Below are 25,593 nucleotides of genomic sequence, written 5' to 3' on the forward strand. Positions count from 1 at the left end.
ATAAAATTTAATGAAAAAGAATTTTTCATAAGACTTTAGAAAAAGTTGAGATTAGCTTATCACGATTTTTATACCCTAAGTTATTAATAGTTTTCTCTTTTTTTAAAACAATTAAATACAAAATTTTAAAAAGGAAAATTCAGTTCCATTAATCGTTCATTATATAGTGGAGATGTAGGAGAACTTTATTGGAAAAAAAATGCTTTTCTAAGTGATGTATATATTAGAGAAGTAAATAAAAAAAAAGCTCTCAGAAAATCCATTCGATTTTGAATTAGGTGAACGTGCTTTTTTACATTTTTTTTTCAAAAATTCTCTATGAGTAACTTGGGCATAATTTTTATTCAAATTATTTTGATTTTCGTTTGGATTCGATTCGGGTTTTTGGTTATTGGACACCCCAATATTGTGACCGTTCTTCGGTGCTTATGCCTTTTTTATGGAGTTTTTTTGCAGGCCCCACATGTTTTCCAACTCAAACTTGAATGTTGATGAGTTAGCTCGATAGTCCTGCTTTTGCTAGATATATATAATCTTTGAAACGGCTCCAATCTCATAAACACGAGGCAAATGTTGACGGTAGCTGGAACATTTGGGACGAGACCACACAATTCGCGAACAATCCTTTATTCCGAGAATTTTGTATTCAAACCACGCTGACCTGTAATTTGGATGAGCCTTTTGATCATTGTAGGAGACATTCCTCCACAGGAAAATGATCTGTTTTTTGGAGTCGATACTCAGACACAGATACTCAGTTGAGTATCCAGGTACCATTCTCATGGCAGAACTTGGAGTGCCGCAGTCAAGGCACGTTAACCCTCGGGGCAGATTCACACCTGGAGTACCACAGTCGAGGCGCGTTCACCCTCCGGGCAGATTCACATCGATATTGGGCTTCAAGACGTGAGGAACTCGCATTCCTGTTCGTTCTCAGGGGCCATGTTAATTCATAACCTGGCAATTAGCGAGTACAGGTTTACTTGTTTCTCCAATTATAATGAGACCTGCATCAGCTTCCATGCTCAAGATCGGTACAATTCACTACAGTTGTGATGGCTTCAACAGGATAACTGGAGGAGTGTTCGATCCGATGTTATACAGGATCATTTCCTATTGCGCAAAGATTCGGAAGGCAGTAATCTCTGCTGGTACCTGACTTCAATTATGTCCATGTGCAGAGAGCAATTAAACAAACTCGTGATAAGAACGTCGACATACTGATCCATCCAGCTAGTAAACTTTTTATTGTCACGTTCTAGTAAAGGGGAAGAATGAAAACTCTAAGAACATTGCTGCAGAAGTGAAAAGGTATTATCAATTAATTGTCTAGTATTCACAAACAAAAGCAGAAAACAAACTCTTCGTACGTTAAACAACAAACATTACTCATGGCAAAAATGACCAACACGTTCAACAACCACAAAGATACAGTTCTATTTGAGCTTAGATTTAGATGACCTCTCCACTGGCTTGGCAATAGGCCGAGCAGCTGCAGCCCTCATGGCTTTCTTTACATCGTATTTGATGGAGGACAGGGCACAGATTAACGCTAACACCATTGTTGGATAAACATAAACTGCTCTTGCAGGATCCGTGTTCACTGGCTTTCCCAGCATCCCTTCCTTAACAAGGCCCCAAATCACAAGCAGTGTTCCAAACATGCTCATCCTCCCAGGCTTCAGAATGCCCACAATTGCTCCCGCTACACAGAAATAGCTTCCTGCGAGCACCTGTTAGGTACAGGGATGAAGAACTCATTCAGAGTTTAATGACAAATAGAGCTGAATGAAATGAGCAAAGTACAAATAAAGCTGAGAGGAATTAAAATGAGCTAAGCACAGAGATGAAGAATTAACAAGTGGCTAATGTAATCCAACCAATTTCGGTTAATACAAAATATTACAATCTTCCTAATCAAGGGAGCACACGATGAATAGAAACGACCTAAAAGTTCAGAATAACAAGGATCAACTTTCGTAACTAAGCTGATCCTATGCAATTTGACCAACAGCAAGCAGTGTCAGATATGGGTTCTATGACATGGAAAACAATACATAGAAATTTCTACTACGTGCTAAGGCATCAATATTGATGCCATGTGTAGCTAATACTGCGAGGAATGATCATAGAAATGTCAAGAATGCACAAACTACTGGATGGCAGAGTCTGCATTTCAGATGCTCAAGTCATCCATGAACAAAGATGCCAAAACACTAGAACCAAGGAAGGAGAGTTGAAAGAAGGAACCTCTAAGCGGTGTAGGTCAACTACTGGTGAGGCTTCTTTCATGGCGTTCAAGTTATAAATCTCTAGCAAATCACCCCATCTTGGAACAGTCGTGTTCTTGATAAGGCCATGCACGATAGCTCCGGGATACAGAAGGGCTTTCACAACAGGGGCAGGAAAGATCTCACTCGCAATCAACTGAGATGATGTGACCTGTATCGGTGTTGTGCACATGCCGGACCTGCATGGGACCCTGTGGAAACAGACCACCAACGAGGAAACGAACTCGACGTTAACCCCAACAAAATGCCATCAATTCTTCCAAGATAAAATTCATGTGCTATACAGAGAAATTAATTCTCAGTTCAAACACATACTGGAAAAGGCAACATTGTATACAATCACGGCTTTTACCCGTTACGTAAAGCTTCTCACATCAATCAGCATTTGAACTGAACAATTATTGAGATAGAAAGAGATTAACCGTCAGCTCCGTATTGCAATTGTTGAGAGAAGGTTCTCATTCCAGAAATTTTAACTTCGAACTCCCTCCGACACATGGAAAATTTCTGAAACAACGACTAGCATATGGAAGTAGCCATTTTTTGGATTGCCAAATTTGCTCATTCATCATCAGAAATCAGCTAGAGTATCGTATCGACTCAAGAACCTCCACACGCCCGATGGCGTCCGGTCTCATGCGATCGATCCCATCACTTAAACAACATCCTATTCCGCCCCCTAAAGCAGGACATGCAAACAAAGAGAGTGCGTGCAAGTTTCGATTTTGAGTTCATCTCATATGCCAAAACAACTAGCTGTACGCTCAATCCCAGTTAGAAATTGATGGGACGCTCGAGAAAACAGCAGCAGCGAGAGCGACAGCGCAAGGCAATCATCATCTGTTGAATAGTTCAAGGACAGTTACCAACGATGATGATTACCTAAAAAGAGGGATCTGGAGGATGATCAAGAAGAAGTATACTCGAGCGGATATTGCCGAGACTTTGCTCGCCCATCCCTTCGTCGCCATTAGTACGTGCAGAGGATTTGGTAGACGGACAGAACAGGGAGCCGATGAAAGCGAAGGAGAAAGAGAGCTGATGATGGTAGCGAGAGGTTGAAGAAGACAGGGAAGGGATCTGGTGGGCGTCTGTCTACGGGAACACTTCTGTTAGCTTTCCCTCACAAAATATTTTTTTTATCTTTATCATTTCCTTCCTCCTGTTATATATTTCTTTCTAATTCCTTCCTCCTTTTTATCTATTTCTTTTTTTTTAACTAATTAAGTCCTTATTCTAACCACTTAATTTGTCCAATACCCCTTTAAAGAGAGGACATAGAGCTGGTTTAATGGACTAACTCAATTCATGCAAATATTATGTAAAACCGAAGTGATTGTATATATTATTTGTGTCCAGTCACCGATTTATTAATACACCCATCAAATCTAGCATGTGCATAACGCGGGCCTTCGATCTAGTTCTTACAAATAAATTTACATGCATTTATTTTTTATAAAGGAAAGAAATACAAGTGCAGTCGGTTGTGCATCTTTTTTTTTTTTTTTCTTTTTCACCCTTCCTTTTTCTTACATCGATTACAATTACACCCTTGCCCCCTATAGTTCCTCAATAGAAAATTACAAGAGGACCTCTAAAAACCAAAAAAGGGCAAAAGGAATAAATAAAAAAAAATTGACAAAGGAGAAGAGTAAATTTTCGTATCTAAGCAAAAATATACTTCACTCCGAAACAATCTCGAAGCGCTTTGCTTCATCGGCTGTGTACTGTCCGAGCATCGGCTGTGTACTCTCCGATCAGCGGCTCCATTGTATTGAACAGCATCCGTTTTAGAAGTCCTATTTAAGCTTGGAGAGACTAGAGCAAGAAGAATGAACAGGGTACGTGCTAGTTTCTTCTGTTCATGAAATAGTATGGAGCCGGGGATCCTGAGGGTGAAGGAGCGATCAATGGCCTCTTCACAAAGGGATGGTCCAAGAGCTCAACCGCCGTTGGACGGTCATTTGGGTTAACCTGCAGGCACTTCAAGATGAAATCCCGTGCATCTCTCGATAGAGTATCAGGAATTGGCGGCGGTTCACCTCTTCCAATCTTAAATATCGCTTGCATCTGCAAATCATACAAAAAGTTAGCAGACTCCATCGGAACAGTTAACAACTCCTTGTAATTTAATATTAGTTGTGAAGAACACAATTAAGGAACAATATATCATAAAAGCAGGTCAATAAAATTCAGGAACATACCCATTCCAAGTTGGAGTACGGGATTTGCCGAGTTAACATCTCGAGAACTGTGCATCCCAGGCTCCATATATCAGCAGGTAGCCCATAACCTTGTTTTTTGGGCTTCACAACCTACACCAACCAAGTTTCAGAGTAAGAAAATATGAAGACTTATACGAAAGAAAAATGAAGACTTCTACTGAAGAAAAATTGCTGATGCAATCATTTGGGGCAAAGATAATGACAATGTGAATCGGAAGTAGATTAAGACATTCCACAGCATCAATTGAAGCTACAAAAACAAGGTGGTTCCAGCACCTCTGATACAAACTCAAATGCATCGCTTGAGGGAAAATTTAGGGAAAACCATGAACCTGTTTCATTAGCCAAGTAATGCTTTTACGAAATACAGGAATTTACAGATTTACCAGGGTAAAAATTTCCAAATGGTATTCCTCGGACATCTATGCGTAAAGTAGTTCCTTTGGACAGGGATACAATCATCATCATTTTGCTACCTCATCTTTCCTTTTCAGGTCGTTACAGGCAATTATATCCTAGCGATTAAATGGGGTACTTAAGCAAAGAATTCATTGTTAGATGAGAGGCAACTGATTAATGAGAAAAGGGTTATACAAATAGTACTGTATGCATTGCCTAGTGAAATGAAACTTACTCCAGCAGTAAACTAGCCTTAATTTACGAGAACTGGAGCAGGACACGGCCTCATATAACTAATCAAATCAATTAAAGTTGAAAGGGATGAAGGCAAACCTCTGGAGCCATCCAGAATGGAGTCCCCTTGCAAGATTTAATATCATTTAATTTCGTCGCCTGAAGTAAGAAAGAAGTGAGACGGCACCATTAGCAAAATCTACTATAACTAGAAGCAAATGACCTATAGAGGTGGAAGAAAGTACCTTCGCCAATCCAAAGTCTGCGAGCTTTACAAACCCATTAACATCCACCAGAATATTTGCACATTTGATGTCCCTAAAAGAATCAAACAGAAACAAGGCATGAGAAGCGAAGCATGTACTTAACAGTCCGAACACAGGTTCTAGCATGCACAAAAGAAAAAGAAAAGATTTAAGTCACGTTGAAGGATAAGCTTACGATGCCCCACCTGTGTATCACATTACGATCATGAAGGTACTTCAGACCACTCAATATTTGTCTTGTGTATGCAGAGACTTGGGAGTCCCGAAGATTATATGTCTTATAAAGGTTTGCAAGGGATCCTTTTGTTACGAACTCGATAAAAATATAGAGATTCGAATTATCCTACAAGGGTCATTCACAAAAGCAAATATGATAAGAAAGAAAGTGCCGATGAACTTGCATATATCTTAATTTGACAGTATAAAACATAACTCCATATAAATTGAATTCCAATGCATAACTGTGAGAAGAATATCCAAATTATATGGATGTAAATTTGGGAAATAAAGAGAAAGGATCAAACAGATTTACAGTCTGATTGGCTTGCAACATCTAAATTCATAGGGACACCTCTAACAGTGAAAACCTCGATATATGAACATACCCAAAAAAAAAAAAAAAGGTACCTTATCCGTGCCATAATATTGAACTATGTTCTCATGTTCAAACTGACTTAGCAGAGCAATCTCCTGCCAAGTATAGAGGGAAGCTATGAGAGAGAGAATAATGGCTTGTAGATTATATCCACATCCCATTTCAATTGGTTATTAAATCAATGACTGGAATTCAGTTAACGAGAAACAAACTATTGACACAGTACAAATGCATACTTGCTCCAGTTGTATAATGCTTTCCTTCCCTTGATCCCCTTGGTTAAGCAAGGAAACTTCCTTCACAGCAAAAAAGAATCCATCCCTGCAGATGCAGAAAACAATGTTTATTATGAATAAAGTAGACAACTTGAATCCCAATTTAAAAGCTAGATTCCAAAATTATAAACACCTATTTGCATCTCTATTTGGTTAGATTATAATGAAAAACTAAAAAGAGAAAAGGAACCATTGGAGCAACATCGGAACTTACTCGGCTATTCCTTCATAAACTGACCCAAATGACCCGCTACCCAAAAGACCACCTTTCTCCCAATATGTGATGGTCCTCTTAATTCTCCCATTTGGAGAAATGTTTGTTGGCTCTGTGGTGCTACTTGAAGTATCATCATCATTTGAGGTTGTAAACAAGTCCTGCTCCTCTACGGCTTCTGTAGCCTTCTCCCTTGGCCTCTCAACAACTTGTTCTACATCTTTGACATCTTCTTCATCAAAATATGATAGGATCACAGAGCTTGGTTGGTTTCTATCATCATCGGGCCCAAAACCCCTGTATATGTCCCAAGTGGAACTCACATTGTCTATTACTGGGGGGTTCTTTGAAGGAGGCGCTTTTAACACCGGAGGTCTTACCCCCTTAATCCCAATGGATTCTTTTGTGGTGACCTTACTTCGAATTGGCTCAGGTAACAAATTTGGAGTGGACACAGTTACCTCTCTGATTCCAACTCTGTCCGTGCCCTGATCCCTCTCCCTGTCCCTATAATGATCCCTAGATCTAACTTCTGACACTACCAAGGGCTCACTGGTTTTGGCCAACTCAGTCGGCTCACTCTGTTTCAACTCGGCTGGCACACCTTCACTTTCTTTCTTGTTTGGAGAGCTCAACCGGTTCAGTCTAGACCGGGGAGTGATATCCGATGACGACCGGATCTTGCTCGCCTGCCAGGCCGCCACGGGGATGGCAAAGTCGTCAATGGACAGCCCTAAGGAGCGGCAAATCCGATCAAACTCCCCATCATTTCCTTCAACCCGAAAGCTGGTCTGATCATTCAATTCGAGCGACCTAGTCCGGAGAGAAGAAGGTGAAGGAGAATCCTCCGTGGAAGACGAGACCAAACTTGGGTCGTAATCAAAGTTCTTGGCTGCATTCCGGCGCTCAAGGCGCGGTTTCCTCCGGTGAACACTCGAATCCATCAGTGAGAAGCGGCCTTACGGACGACTCGAGTATGTGGTACAGGTAAAGCTCGCCTAATTATGCACTTCGATTGGCGAAATCCCGATTTATTCCCGATATAAACAGACTGGAATGCTGAAATCCTAAACTCTTTTCCCAGAAACGTATGCTCGGACCGACTTTCCGACAAAAAAAGAAGAAGATACTATCCCCTCTGCTTCTCCTTCTCAAGCTCAACCCTGACTTCCCAATTTCCGAGATTGTTTAATCTCTACATTATCGCAGATTACCTCTGCTCCAGATTATCTACCCAGATGAAGATTACCCCGAAGGAACTCCTAGCCCAAGTTTCAACCTTTTCTTCAGCTTACGCAGAACGAAGAGCACCAACCTAGAACCCCGACGAGTAAGTACAAGTTAGAAGTGAAAGTTCCCAAATTTGCACCGCAGCTTGGAAAATTCAGCAATCATTGAGATGAATTCAACCAGAACACATCGCGCACCTTCTTGTCAGAGCTCGAGAGGGGTGCTAGGGTTTCTTCCCCGTCGCGGTCCGAGGAGGATGAAGATGAAGATGAAGCTGTACGGACGCGGAGAAGGAGGAGGAGCTAGTCAAAGACAATTCACCTCTGTCGATTCTGTCAAAGAAGTTCCTCTAAGAAGCAAAAAGCCAAAGCCATTCTCCATTTTTGATTTGTCAAAGTTAATTACTAATTAAATCTTTTTAAATGAAAATCTAATACAAACAAAAATTATTTTTTTCGATTTATACCATGATTTCCAGAAGTAATTGCTAATTTGAACCAAATCGGTTCATTAAGAAAAATCTTGTATTTTTTTAATTTACTAGACTTGAACTCGAGATTTTTTAAAAGAGTTAGAGTGCGTTTGATTTCAGAGTTAAAGTAACTTTGATTTTGATTTTGATTTTGATGGTGGAAAAAGACAAATGAAATGGTATTATAAATTTGACTTGGGAAATGTGTGTTTTTGTTGTGTAGTGGGTAGAGTTAAAATCAAAATCATGATTCTAAAATCAAACTATCAAACCAAACGGGTCTAAGCGTCGAATCATTTGAACAAATCAATATCGATATATTAATAAAAAATATTATTATAATTGTTGTTGTTTCGTCTCCTCTTATTTCCGATCCGATCTGGTTCGTCGAAGATTCCAATAGCATATTATTATTTATTAATCACAATAGTAAGAATTAATTAAGTAGCAATGAATGAATAATTAATTAAGCTTTATAATCATTGAAGAGAAGATGGATCAGATAAGACCAGGAAAAGGAAGATGTATCCAGTGGCATTTCCCGTAAATAATTACTAGTTGGTGGCTTGGATGAAGCGGCTTGTCGGGTTTCAGAATGGGCGGATTCGACCGCTGTGGCCTAAACCGGCCCCTCCGGCCGGCGGCATGGCCCTCAGTCTCACTGATGATTCGATTTTCTTCTTACAACACTCTCGAGTGTTTATTCCATTTTGGCCCCTGGCTGGTTTGTGTTTGGATGGAGGTGACGAATTATTGGAACTTATACAATTCGGATAGTGAATTTCCTTCAACTTTGGATTCCAATAGTTTTTTTTACGTATTATAACCTTCGTAATTTCGTAAGATAAGACTTTTGCTCCGAACCATTTCCCTCCAAACCCCTCCATTCAAATAAGCCATCACGCACGGGACGATGCTCTTGTAATACGGCATCTTTGTTCTCTCAGTTATATTCTTTATATGATGATGCATTTTGACATAATGTCACCAAACTGATGGATATAAGTAGTGTGGGGATTAGAGGATGACATTTAAGAAAAATAATTTTACGACCTATTAGTTTGTATCCACGTATATAACATCCAACCATAGTTCTCTTATAAGGAATGGACCGAGGAGGAGGCTCGAAGTAGCGTTCATTGGAGGCTTGAAGGAATAATTGCTTTTCTTAAAATTTGGGCGTTTAAAACAAATTACATATTATTGGTCAATTTTTGATAAAATTATTTGTATTGATCCTCTAACAAGGGAAATACTTTTCCCATACATTCCCTCAAAGATCCCGCTCCCAAGTCAAGCCTACGTCCGTCCTTGCTCTCATTAGGTATCATTGTCGTAGTCCGAGATTGTCGTAAATAAATAAAATTGTAATCTTGTCAGATTTGAAACAACACAAATTATTCAATACGAGTACAATTAGAGTGGAATAGTAAAGTAAGACGGCTCTCTCAATTTTCTTCACATAGGTTGTTTCGATGTTTAATGCGCGGGATATCAACTAGTGCTAGGAACTCGATAATGTTAGAAACCTCATGGGATTTGGTTTAGTAATTAAGGTGCGCTTAAATTTGCACCCAACTCCGGGTTCAAATTCCATTAAGGCCACCGAAGCACCTTTGGCGTGATTACCTACTATGTGCGCCATCAGGGATTCACAAAGTCCCGGGAATTAGTCGGACGAAGCCTAGATACCCCGGGTTAGAAAAAAAAAACTCGATAATGTTAGAAACAACTTAAAATGCATGGGCCAAATTGAGACAGGGAACAAGCTCCACGGGAAAATTGAGATGAAAATAAAAAATGAGGGGTCAAACTGAAATTATCTGAAAGAGCAAAAGATTTTATCAGAAAGAGCATAAACGCGACTGCGAAGAAATCATTCTCTTCCTCTTCATGTTCCCTCTCTTGCAGGTCTTCCATCGAACACCTCACCAGCAAGCTCCGTGCGACGCTCATGGCTTTTGCTCCATCAATGAGCTCTTCGTTCTCTGCTCAGTTCTTCTCTCCGCTGAGCAGAAAACGTGCTGGCCTCGGCTTCAACAAGCCCTGCAGCCTTATTCTCTCGTACCCGTCCCACACCTCCGCTGTCTCCCTCTCACGCTCACCCCGTCGGCAGCTCGGTCTTGCAGTCTGCGGGGCGAAGAACAAGAAGAAGGCGAAGAAGAAGGTAGAATCATCTCTACTTTAACCCAATTCCCGACGGTTCAGTCTGATTGCTTCCTAAGTCATTGATAGATAGTTTAAGCTTCGAAATGCTCGTCCGGCCGTCGAATTTGAACCGTGAGCTACATTTTCGTTTTCCCAAATGATTTCTTTTTTCTAATCATTGGATATCTTCGCCCTTCTTTCCAGCAAATCATACATGAGAGTCCTGACGGTGAAGATGAAGACTTGGATGATGATGCCTTCGAATCACTTTTTAAGCAACTGGAAGAAGATCTTAAGAATGATGAAAACCTTTCATTTGACGATGACGACCTCGAGATAAGCGAGGAGGACTTTACTAGACTGGAGAGCGAGTTAAAGGAGGCGCTGGGGGTCGATGATGACATCGAAATTTTCGGTGAAACTAAAGATAGTGAGCAAGGGGAGGATGATGATGATACTGCTGACCAGGTCGACGACAAAGATGATGATGATGATGATGATGAAGATGGTGAAACACCTGTAGAGCTAAAGAGGTGGCAGCTTCGGAGATTGGCTTCGGCTTTAAAAGCTGGCCGCAGAAAAACCAGTGTAAGTCTTTGTTGGGATCTCTGTCTTGTCGGTTTGGAATCTGAGACTGCTCAATGGCTCGAGTATACCACTCCTTATGGGCCTTGCAATGGGAATGCGGGGCAATGGGCAATCTCAACATGGATCCCTTCATTAATTTCTGCGAAACGTGAATTCTCATGGCTTGTATTTAACTGAATTGTTGGTAAAATGAGTAAGACGTCTGATTTGCGAATAAACCGTTTACAACCAACTACTAGTTTGTGGTTCTACCATAAGATTCCCGAACCTCAAATCTCTAGATGAGTAAGGAGGAAAGAAAAAAATTTGAAATTTGTGAAATTACCATAGACTAGTAATGTAGTTCGGCAAGTACCATTAGCCATCTAAGCTTGGATTCTTTAATCTGCTTTGATTTTCTCCGTGATGATGTTTTGCTTGGGAGGATGCAGATCAATATTGTTGACTGAATTTAGCATCATATGGTTGAAATTTATATGTAGTTGATTTGATATTAGATCTCGGCTTCTAAGATATGTCATTATTCTGTTTCTGTGTCCTGCAACTTCCCTTCCGTATTATCAAACTAAATACAAGATTTTTGTGTCTGGCAGATCAAAACTCTTGCCTCTGAGCTCGGTCTTGATCGGTCCATAGTTCTTGAGCTGCTTCGTGATCCCCCTCCGGATCTTCTAATGATGAGTGCCACATTGCCCAATGAACCTGAACAAACACAATTGGTCTCTGAACCTCGAGCAGTGGAAGTTGTTCCGAATGAGGCAACAAAAGATGATGCTGAACCTGAGACCAAGGTGAAGGCACCTCTACATGTAATGCATCAGAGATGGTCTGCCCAAAAGAGACTGAAGAAGGTGCAAGTTCAAACCCTTGAGAATGTTTACAGAAGGACAAAGCGCCCCACCGTAAGTGAAATGTTTTCTTTCAATTGTGCAACTGAAAGTTCTATGTTCAGAATTTCACTATCAACAAAAATATGGCTTGTGACTTAATAATGGCTGTGCTTCTTTGTTTTTCTGAGAATTGCTTTAATCTCAAAGCAGTTCCTTCGTATTAGACATTCTTGTTCTTTCTTGCAGTCGAATTATGCATTCTTATTTCCCGTTCCTGTGAACGAAAAAAAATGCAGAATGCAATCGTCAGCAGCATTGTGCAAGTGACAAGCCTTCCCCGCAAGAGAATCGTGAAATGGTTCGAAGACAAACGGGCTGAAGATGGTGTTCCCGATAAACGAACACCTTATCAGCGGCCAGTCACAGAAACTGCCTCTTCTGTTTCATCAGTACATAGTAAATAGAAGTATCACAGGAAGACATGAGCCCGACGATGGTGACTGGTCGTGGAATCGATGTAATGACACGTGAAGGGCAAATTTAAATATCGACTGAGTTTATTATACTTCCCTTTTACATCGGATCATTAGCGAGAGCAACGTTTGATTGTTATCGATCCAAAAGTTCTCGTTATGATTGTATGGCTCTGTTTGGTTTCAGAGTTGTATTTTAGAATCACAATTCTAACTTAATTCTATCCACTACAAAACAAAATAACTCATACAAAGTCAAAGAGTGGGTCCCATTTATATTACTTTTTCCCATGACAAAACAACATAACTCTTACAAAGTCAAAGGGTGGGTCCCATTTATACCACTCAAAATCAAAATCAAAATCACAATTATAAAATTCTACTATGAAACCAAACACCACCTATATATTTGCCCGATTTGAACAGTATCTCGAAGAGTGGGCAAGGATGTTCCTGAATGAAGTGCTCTTGACACGAAATCGAACCCATCCTGCCCTCAAATCGCTAATAGCAAGTGTTGTGGACACCGGTGTTTTGGGTAACCTGTGGATTTGAACGTTATTGTCTCCTTGTATAAAGTTTGCTATAAGGCTGTGCAGTGAAAGATGGAATCACATCCGGAGGCGGAAGATTTTTGAGATTGGTTAATCTCTGCATTCAAGTGAAAATGGGTAAGGCTTGAAACAGAGCGATAACTCTTCCGAATAATCGAAGGTTTACTGCCTGCTAGCTGAGATATCTTAAGAGGCAGTCTGGATATACATTCGACTTCAGGAGTGGAATCAGCGGCTTCCATGGGTGGCGTCATAGAGTTGCAGCTCTAGCAGACGGGCTTTGAGAACGAGAAGCTCCATCGCTGCATATTTAAACATAGCTGGAGCTGCTGGTTGAATGGGAACAAACTAGAGTATCGTATCGTATCTCTGTACGGAAAGACGCTTGCAGTGTCATTGCTGAATTCTAGTGACTTGTCCTGACTCCTCTTGTTTCGACTTCACTTGATCGGCCGGAACATGACACAAGACCGGTCATACGCAGGACAGGATGAAAATGAAGACAGATTTTGAAATGCTTTTATTTCCCTCCTTAGGAGTCAGTTTAATTTTCATCTACCCTTCACTCAGATTCCCACTCATGACCTCTTTCTGCAGCCAATTCCACCAAGATCCTTTTATATATCTTCCCCCGGGAACGAGATGCAAACTCAATATCGATCACATTCATAGCATTTCATATCGGAACCGAGGGAGTGAGGTGACGGATGGCAACCCTGCAGAGGTCAGCGGTTTCGTTCAGGAGGCAGGGGTCGTCGGGGCCGGTGTGGGATGATAAGTACTACCTGGGCGAGGAAGGGGAGAGCATTATGGAGCTCAGGCTCAAGGAGCTCCGGCCTTGCAAAAGCACAAAAGCCATCAGGACCACGGGAATGGAGTTTGATGACAGTAACGGCCCTGATGCCGGCCTGCCCCAGGTCTGCCCCCGTAGCCTGTCAGTGGACTCAGCATCGCGTGGAAAGTTCTCCCTGGGCCTGCCGGGTGTGTTCGGGAAGAAGATGAAGCCGGGGAAGGACGATCAGTAGGTCGGATCGGAATCATGGCAGATTCGAAAATTCTCAGTTTCTGTGGCATACATACATGTGTTCCTTCTTTGATTCATTTCTTAAGATAATTCTGTGCCTTCCAATATATTATTGTATCGTGCGAATAACGATCATAAAAATCTTATATTGCATAAAGTCTTCAATGAACATCTTGCTAATTCCTCTCTTGATTATTTTTCATTCGATAAAAATATATTAATCGAATGGACCGTCTTGATTTTGATCTCATTCGACTCCTCCAACGCTACGTTTCTTCTCGTGAGATATCTTACACCAAGAATGATGAGATCGATTCGGTTATTCAGGTCTTGCACTAAAATGCAACTAGTACGTCTCGCGGGACAAGTTCCTTTTTAATTCCACGCATCAAAAAATCGACTTCATTCCAAAGCACAGAGTCTGGGGAGTTACACATCATCGGGCCAATGCCTGAAAGTGAAGTAAACCATTGACAATACGACGTACAAGCGAATCAACGATGCATGAATAGGTCTTAAAAATTGGCGGTGATCATATACATTTTATGCAATGACTGTAAACATAATATTACATCGCGTTAATGTCGACGCTGGCTTTTTTTTTTATTATAAAAAAATTCTCAGATAAGATAAAGAGCCATCCTTGATCCTTTTTCATATGGCAAGATAGTATAGCAAGCACATTAATGGCGTTTGGTGGGAGAAAATGGAGAAACCAGACACAGGAATGGGATATGCGAAAGAGAGTGACAATTCAGTGTTCCAAAAAGAGAATGTTACAATTAATAAGGTGAGGGTGTGGGTGCAATGTGAGGGCCAACAACTAGTCAGATGAGTCCCCTGCACCACCAACCAGCCTAACACATATACACTAGGATTTCGAGAGAAGATGACTATTCAAAAATATGTCGTTGCTACGTAAGGACGGACCTGAGATTTTTATAGAGTGAGGTTGGAGTTAGATAGTGGTGAATAGAAAAGTCGGAAATATAGAGATATGAATATTAATAATTCCATAAAAAAAGGGAAAATAATATGCAAATTTTAAGGCTGGAGGAAAACTTAAAAGTACCATGTAATAGTCCATAGTTTGAATAATTGCGAAGTAAGTGAAAATGGTGGTGTTATTGCTTCCTCGGTTTCCTGAGAGTTCAATAATTTCCTGAGATATAAGTGTAGTTTACTCAAAAAATAAGTAATTTATTCTATCAAAGATAATGTTCATAGGCTAGTTTAACGAGGAATAGAAGTAGAGTGGCAGGGAAAAAAAAAGATCAAACCCAAAATCCTTCTATTCCAAATTAAACTGCGTGTCACTTATTTCTATATTTAAAAATTCATATAATTTATTGGATGTATGAGTAAAATTTACTCGTCAAATAGGTAATTTTTTCTTGTACATCGCAAAAGAAAAAAGAAAAACTCGCTCCAAGCAGTATATTGAAAGTTCAAAAATATATTTAATAATATGTAATTCATACAAAAAAAATAATTCATAATGTGATTGCACCCTGCAATAATTCTATGGTTAGATACGTATTTGAAGTTTTGATATACTCATTTACCAAATATGTTTTAAAATTTTAAATTCAACTCATTTTTCTTATTATAAAAAAATCATTTACCGAAAAAAATAAAAATAAAAATTCAAGTGGATTTTGCGGAAACGGAGGAGGCGCTGAAACAGCGGCAGCCCCCATTTTCCGACAGCGCACGATCTGTTCACCGTTTACATTCATTCAGTCACCTCATCCATTCGACTCACCATCGCATTTAATTCACCCTCTCCCCACCTCCTCTGACGATCTCCGCCGTCCGATCTCCCTCAATCTGGACGGATCACTTTCCTCCACGATCTGCCCCTCCGCTCCTTTGATCCCTCCTCCTCCTCATGGCTCGTATCCTTCCACGACGCCCCTCTCCCCTCCGTCCGATCGCTTCTCAATCCAACGGCTCCCGTCACTCCGCACGATTGAAATAAGCTGCCGCTGATTTATTATGGCAGTGCCCCCCCTACTGTAACAGCCATTGTCGTCCCGCTCTCTGCTTCATCATCATCGCCATCTTCATTTTCTCCTCCTCCATCCTCTCCATCGTTCTGTCTCTCTCTCTCTCTCTCTCTCTCTGATTCTGTGAAGGACTGTGATTTGTGGGTATTCTGGAATAATGCAAGAGCAGGCGACGAGTTCGATTGCGGCGAGCTCTCTGCCGTCGAGCAGCGAGAGGTCGTCGAGCTCAGCTCTCCAGCTCGAAGTCAAAGAAGGTCAACTTCCAACCCTTCAATCTCCGATGTTTTAGGGAGTGTCTGACGCATTTTCCACTAATTCGATTTCTCCCGTAAGAACCTCTCCATGTATCACCGCGATCAATGCGAAATTTGCCCATCGGCTGGATTTTTAGTAAAGCGGATGATTCTCGGCTGGGCAGAAAACCTGATTTTTCCTGATCTGGGAAGAACGAAAATGTGTAATTTTGGTCCAGAAGAGCTTTCAAGTTGTCATGTTTAAGAGGAATATATATGTCTTGGGATGGGCGGAATTTTCCATTTTCAGCTCAAATTGTACTTTTTAAAAAAAAAAAAAAATTTGAACTGAGAATGAGTTCTTGGGGTCATCAGGACTGGAGAGTGATGAAGAGATCAGAAGAGTGCCGGAGATGGGACGTGAACCGGCGGGAGCTTCGGGGGCTGGTCGAGAGGCTACTGGTTCAGCGGTTGCAGGTCCCGACCGGACTCAGCCTGCTGGTCAGAGCCAGAAGAAGAGAGGGAGGAGCCCTGCTGATAAAGAGAACAAGAGGTTAAAGAGGTAAAGGTCCTTTCTTTCGTCTTCTTTACTTATATATATTTGTGTGTGTGTGTATGTATATACATATATATATGTTTAAATTTACATATGTTTATAGATATATTTCATAAGTTGGTAAAAGTATTGATGACCTTCTAACTGGTTTGTCGTAATTGCAATGTTATTTTGTGTATGCCATCTCTTGTTTTCTTTATCATATTTTTGTTATTAGTATGTTGTTATGAACTGGGAAAACGATAGCTAATTCCTCAAATCTCAAATGCCATTTATTTACTTTCCGTCTGGATTTTGGGAATGGTACAAGTTCTCTTGGACCGATTTGGTTTCACGAGCTTCTTCCGTTTTTATATGCAAAAAAGGGACTATTCATACTTTAATTAGCAGCATTTTCTGGTCGGCTGTTTTTATGGAAGATTGAAAGACATCCCGAGGTGGTGGTGAGTTGGGTGATGATTGTGGTTTTGGCTGCATGCTTGAATGGGAATAGGTTGTTGAGGAACAGAGTTTCAGCGCAGCAAGCGAGGGAGCGGAAGAAGGCCTACCTGAACGACTTGGAGGTGAGGGTGAAGGACTTGGAGAAGAAGAATTCCGAGCTCGAAGAGAGACTTTCTACTTTGCAAAACGAGAACCAAATGCTCAGACATGTAAGTTGCCTCGTCACTGCCTCATTTTGCGTTATTGCCATCAGCAACATCCTCATATATTTTTCGCTTCCCTACGAGCACTGGTTGAGCACTTTCTTGTATCTTAGTCGCTCTAATTTCATTTATGTATCTCCTGAAGGTAATGACCATGCCTTACACTTGTCATGGCTGTTTAGAATTAGGGAATGCCATCCTTTGCTGTTCTCTGTGCTATCCTATCTGAGGTTTCATGTATTCCTGAGGATCATTGGAGTTTTTCATAAAATTTTCAGTGAGGTAGGCATTTACATGACTTGGGACCACCCCTTTTTTCATAGTCCCAGCGTGTTTGCTTTCACTGATGCAGATGTATTTAGAGCTGAGCAATGATATAGCAATTTAGGTCTACTAGTTCTTGCATTGAGAATGTGAATTACTGGATTGAACTTTATAGGCTCTGAAGGCTTCTTTTAGAAATGCTGGCCGGTGTCTGTGTAGATAGTGTCTTCTTGCCTTCATTAGTCATATCTTCTCGTGCTGAGGGCAAGGAATGTGGTGTGTCGTCCATCAATTTAAGGTCAAGCGGGTAATTTTATGTGGACCAATTAGATTGGAGGATTAATTGACAAGTTAAGTAGATTTTCGGGAATGATTGATTGGGCCTGCATAATAATTAGATCTGTGACGGTTCATTTTTCTTGGCTTGGATTGAGAGATTGATGCCTGAGTTTTGTCTTCTATGAACGGATAGATGAATAAGAAAGGAGGGACCCCATTTCTTACTGAAGGAGGATATTTTTTGGCTGTTTGTTGTGGCTACTCTCTTTGATTCCTCTAGAAATCTCCAGATCTGTGATATTATGAGGATAAAGTAAATATCGGTTGCCTGTTAGGCCGTGAAAGGAGCAGCTTTCTCACGTCGCATGGAATCATGTCCATATGGAGACATCACAACCTGAGCTGGAATTGGGCTGTGTTGTCACCCTCATGAAACTGTCTCCTTGTGAGCCATTTTTGCATTCTCCTAGTCAGTCAACGCAGACCGTGGAATGAAACTGTGTTCTAGGTGGGTCTCCCCGACAAATCTTTTGGGTCCACAGATCCAACTGATATCGATATGGACTAGTTGCACAATTGGAAATCATACTCCAGCCCATGACAGTTCTTTGTTCATAGATTAATGTGGACTGTGAACCTCTGTTTTAGGACAGTCTTCTGCCTGTAATTTATTTGAGAGTTGCATCGTGGTGAAATATTGTTGATTAGGTTAAGCTTGTCCTGGCCATGGACATTTGCACGAACTTCTCTTCAGTTTCGCAGTAGCTTTTCTGAGCTTATTTAAGTTGTCTTGACTAATAATCCCGACATTTTTAGCATGTCCATGTGAATCATATTGCTGTCATCATTTTTTTTGCCGTTCTAACCCTTTTTGGCATTTCTGGCTCTGATGTGCAGATACTGAAGAATACTACAGTGGGCAGAAGAGGAGCGACTAGTGGTCCTAATGCCGACGGGTCTTTGTAAGGGACAGATTTTGTGTTTCTTCTTTTCTAATGAACTATACGATGAACCCTAGGCATTAGAGAAATGATAGAATCTTTGACTAAAATCTTGTGAAGTTCCTGATAATAGAGAGAAGAATTCGAGTCTGCTTTCCTGGACGCCAATAGTGAAGGTTGTTCTTAAACTGATCATAAGTGGAGAAGCCTTCCAGCTTAAGATTCAATAACAGATGAATGATTATTCGACATGATTTCTGCATGAAGTCGTCATGATAATACCGCTTTGAGTGCAGTCGAAGTCTTCGGTAACATAACAGTGGGCAACTTTTTCGATTTTGATATGCATATTGATCTAGTTTACTGCAGCTGGTTGATAGCTATTTATCTGGTTCACTTGTAATGGGTTCATACAAATTGTCGGCAACACACTTAAATCATCGACATAGCCAAGTCATGTATATGAATCAGTTGTTGATGCCACAGATACTTCGCGTAATGACTCGAATAGTAGAGCTGAAACTCGAGATCAGCAACTCAAAAGATTCGAAATTAATGGGTTGATCTTTTGCGGTAAAGCTTTGTCTGGGTTCTTGGTAGTTGATAGTGCGATTGACTATTCGTGTCTTCATTAGTTCGTGATTTTCGTTTAGGTCCAATGTTGGATAAGTGCTTCAAGTGCAAGCTCGCTAAAGTCCAGGATAAGTACTTCAAATGCATGTTGCTCAAGTCGATTTTAACGTTGTCGTCCTAGTAAGCTTTACTTAGCGCACGGTCGATCTTACCTCGTCACTTCCACCGGGAAGCAGGTGAAAATGATGGCAAGGTCATTGGAGTTGTTAGATGACACCAACCACCTTGGCCCTGCGCAATGTCGGTGTCTTAGTCCATTAACTTCATTGACCTGTTTTGCTGGGGGCCGATATGGCTAGGATAGGGTCAGCTTAACCATAGGTTGGATTGGGCCATGTTCGGACCTTCGCCTAGATGAGGTCAATATGATACGTGTTCTGACCGTAGACGTGGGCCAGCTTGGTATTGGATCGAGGGGGGCCGACCTTTGGGCAATCCTCAATATAGAATGAGGCTAGACAAGGTTGTGGACCATGCAGACGACCCCAATTGAGGTGAGCCACCTCGATCGCTGCATGTTAATTCAGATCCCTGTCGAGGAGGTCAGTCGGAATTAGATTATTTCGAGTTTGTATCTAGGTGGCTCGCCGCGAGGTGCCTCAATCCGGGCAAGGTAGGCAATATCAATTCAATGACGGTATATATGATCATCGTCATTATAGGAAAATCTCCTGAAAGATTACTTTTCCCATGAAACACTTTTCCGAGGAAAACCAACTATAGGGAGCAAACAATATGCCAACACCGACAGCCACCCAACTGGTGGGTGATATCGACAGCAGCCGGCCATAATTCGCCAGAGGGAAGCAAGACAAATAATTTTTTTCTTCCAGGTGATGATTCAATACCCGAACTTCAATAACGAGGTCTGGTGTAATGGCAAAATTGCGATACTAATGATCAGATTACATCTACAATGTACACAATTGAAAATCATTAGAAGTATTTCATGATCGGAGCAAATCGACTTCCTAAGTAATAATTAGTCTAGTTAATCAAAGAGATCACCTTATAATTTTATCGGAAAAAAAGAATTCTAGACTTTCTCATTGAAGTTCTTATGCCCTTGTCATAATTCACCAGAAGAAGGTGTGCATATGCTCTAATCAAAGAGCTAATATCGATAATCAAATCTATTACCAGCGACACTCGAATTTGACTTTTACGGCTTGTTCGAGTTTAGTATTTCAATTCAGTGCTGGGTGATGATCAATAAACGTTATCAAATCTTTTAATGACCAAAGTCTAGTTTCTTAGCAAGAACCGTGACAATGAAGTATCGTCTTCCACATCCTCGTGGTGTTATATAAAAATTGAGATACTTATGTTTGATGGAGACTTCATAACAAAGCATGGTCCCAAGCTAAAGATCTTCTTCCTTTTATCTTTTATTTTAGAATTATTCTGAATTATGAGAAAGAAATTTGTGGGATGGGTGACGTGTCTTCCCATGAGTGGCTGGTGCTTTTGAAAGTCAACAGAAATTACCAGGTCACAATTGACAGCACCGACAGCAGTATAAGTCACCCACAGGGGATCCGGAGCTTCAATTACAGTTTGGACAAAGCAGCTGTGGCGGCTCAAGCCTTTGGCTGAGCCAACTGGGCTTTAATAAGTTTTATTTTGGGAAAAAACCATTTTTGATCCTCAATCTTTGGTTGCTTTTTTATTTTTGTCCTAAACCTTTTTTTTGGTTCGATTTCGTCCTAAACGTTACATCTTTTGTTCCAATTAGTCCTACCGTTACTTCTTCCATCCAAAACCAATAGTTTTTAATAAAAAATTGTATTTGAAAATTAAAAATAAAAAATGAAAACAAAAAAGAAAATCATGGTAAGCATCGAGAAGTAGGGCAAAGAGAAGGACGGAGGCGGAGCGGACCTGCCAATGCTTCGCCATCAAACACTGAAATCGTTGACGACCTATGACATAGCTCTGGGGAGGTATGAGCAACGATTGTTGCAGCGGTAACCTTCTCTTGCTCGAGTTTTAAGAACAAGGTGTAAGCTACCTTTACTTCTTCAAAAGCTTTTTATCTGCCAACTTTTCTCACCCAAATCAATGAGAAACGGAAAGTTTTACTCTCTTACAATTGCAATACAGAAAAAAGGAATTGATTAGGAAGAATACCCTATAATCTTAGCATTCTAAAAGGACTAGCTCTTTCAAAACCTATTTTAGTTCTCTTTCAATCACAATAGCCCGAGATTGAACATGTCATCTTGCTCCTCACAACAAATTGAGCTAAAGGGAAAATTGCTCTTTACTAAAACCTGAAAGACGATGATGTTTCTCATGGGAATTTCAATAGGCAGCTTGTGCAAATAGAGCTTGCTGTCCACAAACCCCAGCACGCCTCTGCACAGACATGGGACATAGAGCCCAAAGAAATTCAAGAACTTGAGCAAAAAAACCATAGAGTGACGCACTGAGCAGGAAGATAAAAAATGGTTGGCAGTGACCTCGTCGGAGCAATGGGGGCCATTGAGGAGTTAAATAAGAAATCCCACATCAGACAAATCAAGAGAAATGATTAAGTTTATATGAGATTTGAATATCACAATTTAATAATTTGAGTATTTAAGAGGATATGAGTCCAAGACCCATTTAAACCTAATAAAAATTTAATATGGTATTAGAACCACGGTGTTGCGCACCCATACGTGCTAGCACCAAGCCAAGCCCGGTATCAAGAGCAGCCAAAAGTGTATCATTGCTCAAGCATAGAAGAAGAGCCCGACTTGAGGTCAATTGGTGAAGGTAGGTGATTAAGGGGCATGACAACTTGTAGGCAAATGAAAAAGAAAAAAGATCACATGTTATACGTGAGAATGGGTGTTGATGAATAAACTAAGAAATCCCACATCGAACAAATCAGGAGAAATAATTGAGCTATATGAGATTTGGATACTACTACTTAACAACTTGAATTTTTAAGTGGATGTGAACCTGAGCCGTTTAAACCATTGTTATCAGAACCGGACCGGACCGGCCGGTCGGACCGGAAACCGGACCTATGACTGGTCCGGTTCTCTTAAAAACCGAAAATGCACAAAAAAGGGAAAACCTAAAAAACCGGCCGATTTTTTAATAAACCCATAGAACCCATTCGAACCGGCCGGTTGGATGGGTTCCAGATTTTTAAAGGAGACCCGATCCGAATCTCTTGACCCGAATCGAAAATCAAGGATTTGGAAATTGGAAACCCTAGTTCAGACTTCAGAGTCGACTTCAGCGGCTTCATCCTTCAGTGATCAGTCTTCACCTTCGACTTCCAGGCTCTAGCACTCAGTCAATCTTCATCTTCAAGCTCCTCTTCATCGGATTCCTCTTCATCTTCGACCTCAATTACTGGCTCAGTCACCGGATTCCTCTCCATCTTCGAGCTCAGTCACCGGATTCATCTTCATCTTCTCTCTTCTCTATTCAGTTCAGTCAGCTCTTCTCCTTCGAGCTCGAGCACAGTTGATTCCTCTTCTCCTTCAAGAGGCGGAGTCCAGACTAGTTGCCTCGATCTCTCAATTCTCTCCCGTTGTTCTTCAATCAACTGGTAAGTGGTAACCATCCTCCCTTCTTCCGTTGAAGATTGAATGAATGCCTTTACATTTCTATCTTTTGGGTAAAAAGTAGATGACTTGGAGCATTAATTGATTGTGAGGACATGGAATGTCTTGTTTTACCTCTGCAGACGATATTAACCGAAAGCCAAAACAACTAAGAAAAAAAGCTGCCACTTCTTATCTGCAAAGGGCTTTGGAGCTTCTCGAAAGATCAGGTAAGTTCAGATTGGTGACAGTCATACTATGATTTCTCCATTGGTTTTTGAACCACTTCTTAGTTTACATATTTTACAGTTTTCCTCAAAAAACAGTTTTGAATCCTTCTGTTTTCCTCAGCATTCTAGTTGATTTTCCCGTTAATCTGGGACAGGCATATATGTTGCTCATTTTCCGGTTTACTCGGTAATCAGGGACGGGCATTCTTGTAGGCTTCCCTCTGTTGTCCCACTTTAACGACTCCTCATTTTCTTCGACATATTATAAACTTCATGTCATCATTGGCATTTGCTGAACGACGACTTACAATGATGCTACAAATCCAATAGATGGCTTTGGAGTGTGTATACTCTAAAGATGGAAAATCTACCATAGTTCTGGGAGATGATGCGCGACTTTTATTTATGAGAACTTCATACAGTGAATTGTTTATGAAGTTTCACTTACTTCTTCTATTCAACCAGTGATAGGAAAAACAGAATTATGCTTTTCTGTTTCCAGCTTTTCCAAGAATCGGAAAATGAGCAATGGGAAAATGTCTAAGAATCCATTGTTTGAAGCTCATGAAGCACCAAATGATGCTACAGCGGAAGACAATATTTGTGGAAATTATGGTGGAGATTATAGTGCATGGAATTGCTGATGATATTAACTGATTAGTTAGTTCTTGTTAGATTTGAGAAGCAATAATGATTTATCTCGTGATGTTGAACTGTGATTTACGTGTGGGTGTGTGAATGAATTGTGAAGACTAGAAACTTATGTGCTGAGATTGCTGCGGTCTTATATTTGTCAACAAAATTTTGCAGCTTTCATGAACCTTCATCATTTTTGGTATTTTATAATTAAACAAGCGGTTCGACCCATCGAACCCCCGGTTGAACCCATAAACCCATGAACCCATGCCTCGACCGGTTCGATGTCCGGTCCGGATCTGATAACACTACTTTAAACCCAATGGAATTTCAATAGGGGCATCGACAGGTCCTTTCCGCTCATTCCCTCTCCTTGTCCTGCTCCTCAATGCTACCATGAATTGTTTTTTTTTTTTTAATTTCATTTTTTTTCAAATATAATTTTTTTTATTAAAAACTATTAATTTTTGCTGAGAAAAGGACCAATTGAAACAAAAGATGTAACGTATAGGATGAAGTCAAACAAAAAATAAAGGTTTAGCACGAAAATAAAGAAGCAACCAAACGTTGATGACTAAAAATAACCTTTCTCATTTTTGGGTGAAATAAGTGGGCTTAACAAGTTAATAATTTCTTTTGGCCACACTAAGGTAATCATTCATCAAAATATATAAAAAAAGAGTTCCAATAAAATTATACGGTCCTTGATGGAATAATTCAAATTATACTTGCACGTCGTCATATCAATATTTTTGTGATATACTTTTATCATAAGAAATTAATCTAACGTTTTGCAAAAAATTATAATAGTTGTTCAAAAGAATTGTAAAAGCTTCTTCCTCTCCATATTTTTAAATACGTACAATATATTCATGAACAATTGACAATCTTAAGGCTATTTTCGAGTTAGTGCTCATTATAAATAATAAATAGGCTCTTCAAATTGGGCTTGGGAGAAATACACTTTCTTCGGCTCATGAAATATTGAAGAAAAAACTGAGGTGCTCGTCAATTGTTCAGAAGAAGCACTGAGGTAGGTTTTTTTTTTTTTTCTCCCGTAAGTGCAAGCCACTCAACATGGAAACTTGAACTATCCAAGTCAAATCGAACTAAAAATTTTCGATTTATACAAAGGTATTGGTTAGTCTTTAATTTCTCCCGTTTTCAAGTATGCTTTTGCATTTGAAAGGAGAAATTTGGTGGAATTACTCAAATTAAACTGAAATATGGATAACATCGATCGATATTTGGTGTTGATTATGCATCAACTTTAAGTTCTTATCTTCGTTTTGGCTATTTAATTATGTCTCGAGCTTTGATGCTTATGAAATGGATTATGATACTCTATGCTATTATCTTTCTCTTTTTGGAATGTGCAAATGAGTATTTATGTTTCAATTGTTATATTATTTTGACCTATAAAAAAATTTTGATTAGTGTCTCTTAGATGACCTCGATGAAATGTACATTAACTTATTGGAATTAAAAAATCGAATTTAAATTAGTTAAACCACTGGCAATGGACCTTGAGAGACTTTTGGTCTCGAGTCATAGATTCATGAAAGCCAAAAATTCAAGTTGATGCTCAAACTATCTTTTAGTGAAAACTAATAAGAACCATTTTTTCTCTAATCATATGAAACAATGCTCGCCCTTTGGGTGCCCTTGAATGCGAGAAAGGAGACATGAGAGGTGGTTGGAGCTTGTTTGGTCCAACAAATTATCATATTACACTTATCAGAACGTCTCTATTTTCTAGATTTTTTTTCCGAGTTAATAATTACGATTCATATCGATCATTTTCA

At 40.1% G+C, this 25,593-nt stretch overlaps 5 protein-coding genes across 6 annotated transcripts; 3 read left to right on the forward strand and 2 right to left on the reverse strand.

Moving 5' to 3' along the window:
* Nucleotides 1–1,296: 1,296 nt before the first annotated feature.
* LOC116187680 lies at nt 1,297–3,420 on the reverse strand. The gene is made up of 3 exons (XM_031516570.1): nt 3,174–3,420; nt 2,251–2,482; nt 1,297–1,733 (listed from the first exon to the last, which is right to left on the reverse strand). The coding sequence occupies exons 1-3, from the start codon at nt 3,260–3,262 to the stop codon at nt 1,437–1,439; spliced, it is 618 nt and encodes a 205-aa protein (XP_031372430.1). The 5' UTR covers nt 3,263–3,420; the 3' UTR covers nt 1,297–1,436.
* A 267-nt stretch (nt 3,421–3,687) lies between these two features.
* Nucleotides 3,688–8,081, reverse strand: LOC116187679 (mitogen-activated protein kinase kinase kinase 1-like). Its single transcript, XM_031516569.1, has 9 exons — nt 7,927–8,081; nt 6,500–7,814; nt 6,247–6,331; nt 6,043–6,105; nt 5,601–5,758; nt 5,395–5,467; nt 5,249–5,308; nt 4,496–4,606; nt 3,688–4,361 (listed from the first exon to the last, which is right to left on the reverse strand). Exons 2-9 carry the CDS (start codon nt 7,441–7,443, stop codon nt 4,140–4,142), a joined length of 1,716 nt encoding a protein of 571 aa, XP_031372429.1. The 5' UTR covers nt 7,444–7,814; nt 7,927–8,081; the 3' UTR covers nt 3,688–4,139.
* Nucleotides 8,082–10,069: 1,988 nt separating this feature from the next.
* On the forward strand, nt 10,070–12,426 carry LOC116215846 (protein OVEREXPRESSOR OF CATIONIC PEROXIDASE 3). 2 transcript variants are annotated; one of them, XM_031551631.1, is made up of 4 exons: nt 10,070–10,368; nt 10,554–10,937; nt 11,531–11,839; nt 12,014–12,426. In XM_031551631.1, exons 1-4 carry the CDS (start codon nt 10,156–10,158, stop codon nt 12,092–12,094), a joined length of 987 nt encoding a protein of 328 aa, XP_031407491.1. In that variant the 5' UTR covers nt 10,070–10,155; the 3' UTR covers nt 12,095–12,426. The 2 variants fall into 2 exon arrangements, with proteins under 2 accessions (XP_031407491.1, XP_031407490.1); XM_031551630.1 differs by having other exon boundaries at nt 10,071–10,368; nt 12,064–12,426.
* A 148-nt stretch (nt 12,427–12,574) lies between these two features.
* On the forward strand, nt 12,575–14,052 carry LOC116187525 (MAPK kinase substrate protein At1g80180-like). Its single transcript, XM_031516267.1, has one exon. It carries the CDS (start codon nt 13,502–13,504, stop codon nt 13,817–13,819), a length of 318 nt encoding a protein of 105 aa, XP_031372127.1. The 5' UTR covers nt 12,575–13,501; the 3' UTR covers nt 13,820–14,052.
* Nucleotides 14,053–15,815: 1,763 nt separating this feature from the next.
* On the forward strand, nt 15,816–19,006 carry LOC116215823 (transcription factor HY5). Its single transcript, XM_031551596.1, has 4 exons — nt 15,816–16,081; nt 16,436–16,622; nt 17,110–17,266; nt 18,701–19,006. Exons 1-4 carry the CDS (start codon nt 15,985–15,987, stop codon nt 18,767–18,769), a joined length of 510 nt encoding a protein of 169 aa, XP_031407456.1. The 5' UTR covers nt 15,816–15,984; the 3' UTR covers nt 18,770–19,006.
* Nucleotides 19,007–25,593: the final 6,587 nt, after the last annotated feature.

The sequence above is a fragment of the Punica granatum genome, chromosome 8 (assembly GCF_007655135.1).
Source record: "Punica granatum isolate Tunisia-2019 chromosome 8, ASM765513v2, whole genome shotgun sequence".
NCBI lineage: Eukaryota > Viridiplantae > Streptophyta > Magnoliopsida > Myrtales > Lythraceae > Punica > Punica granatum.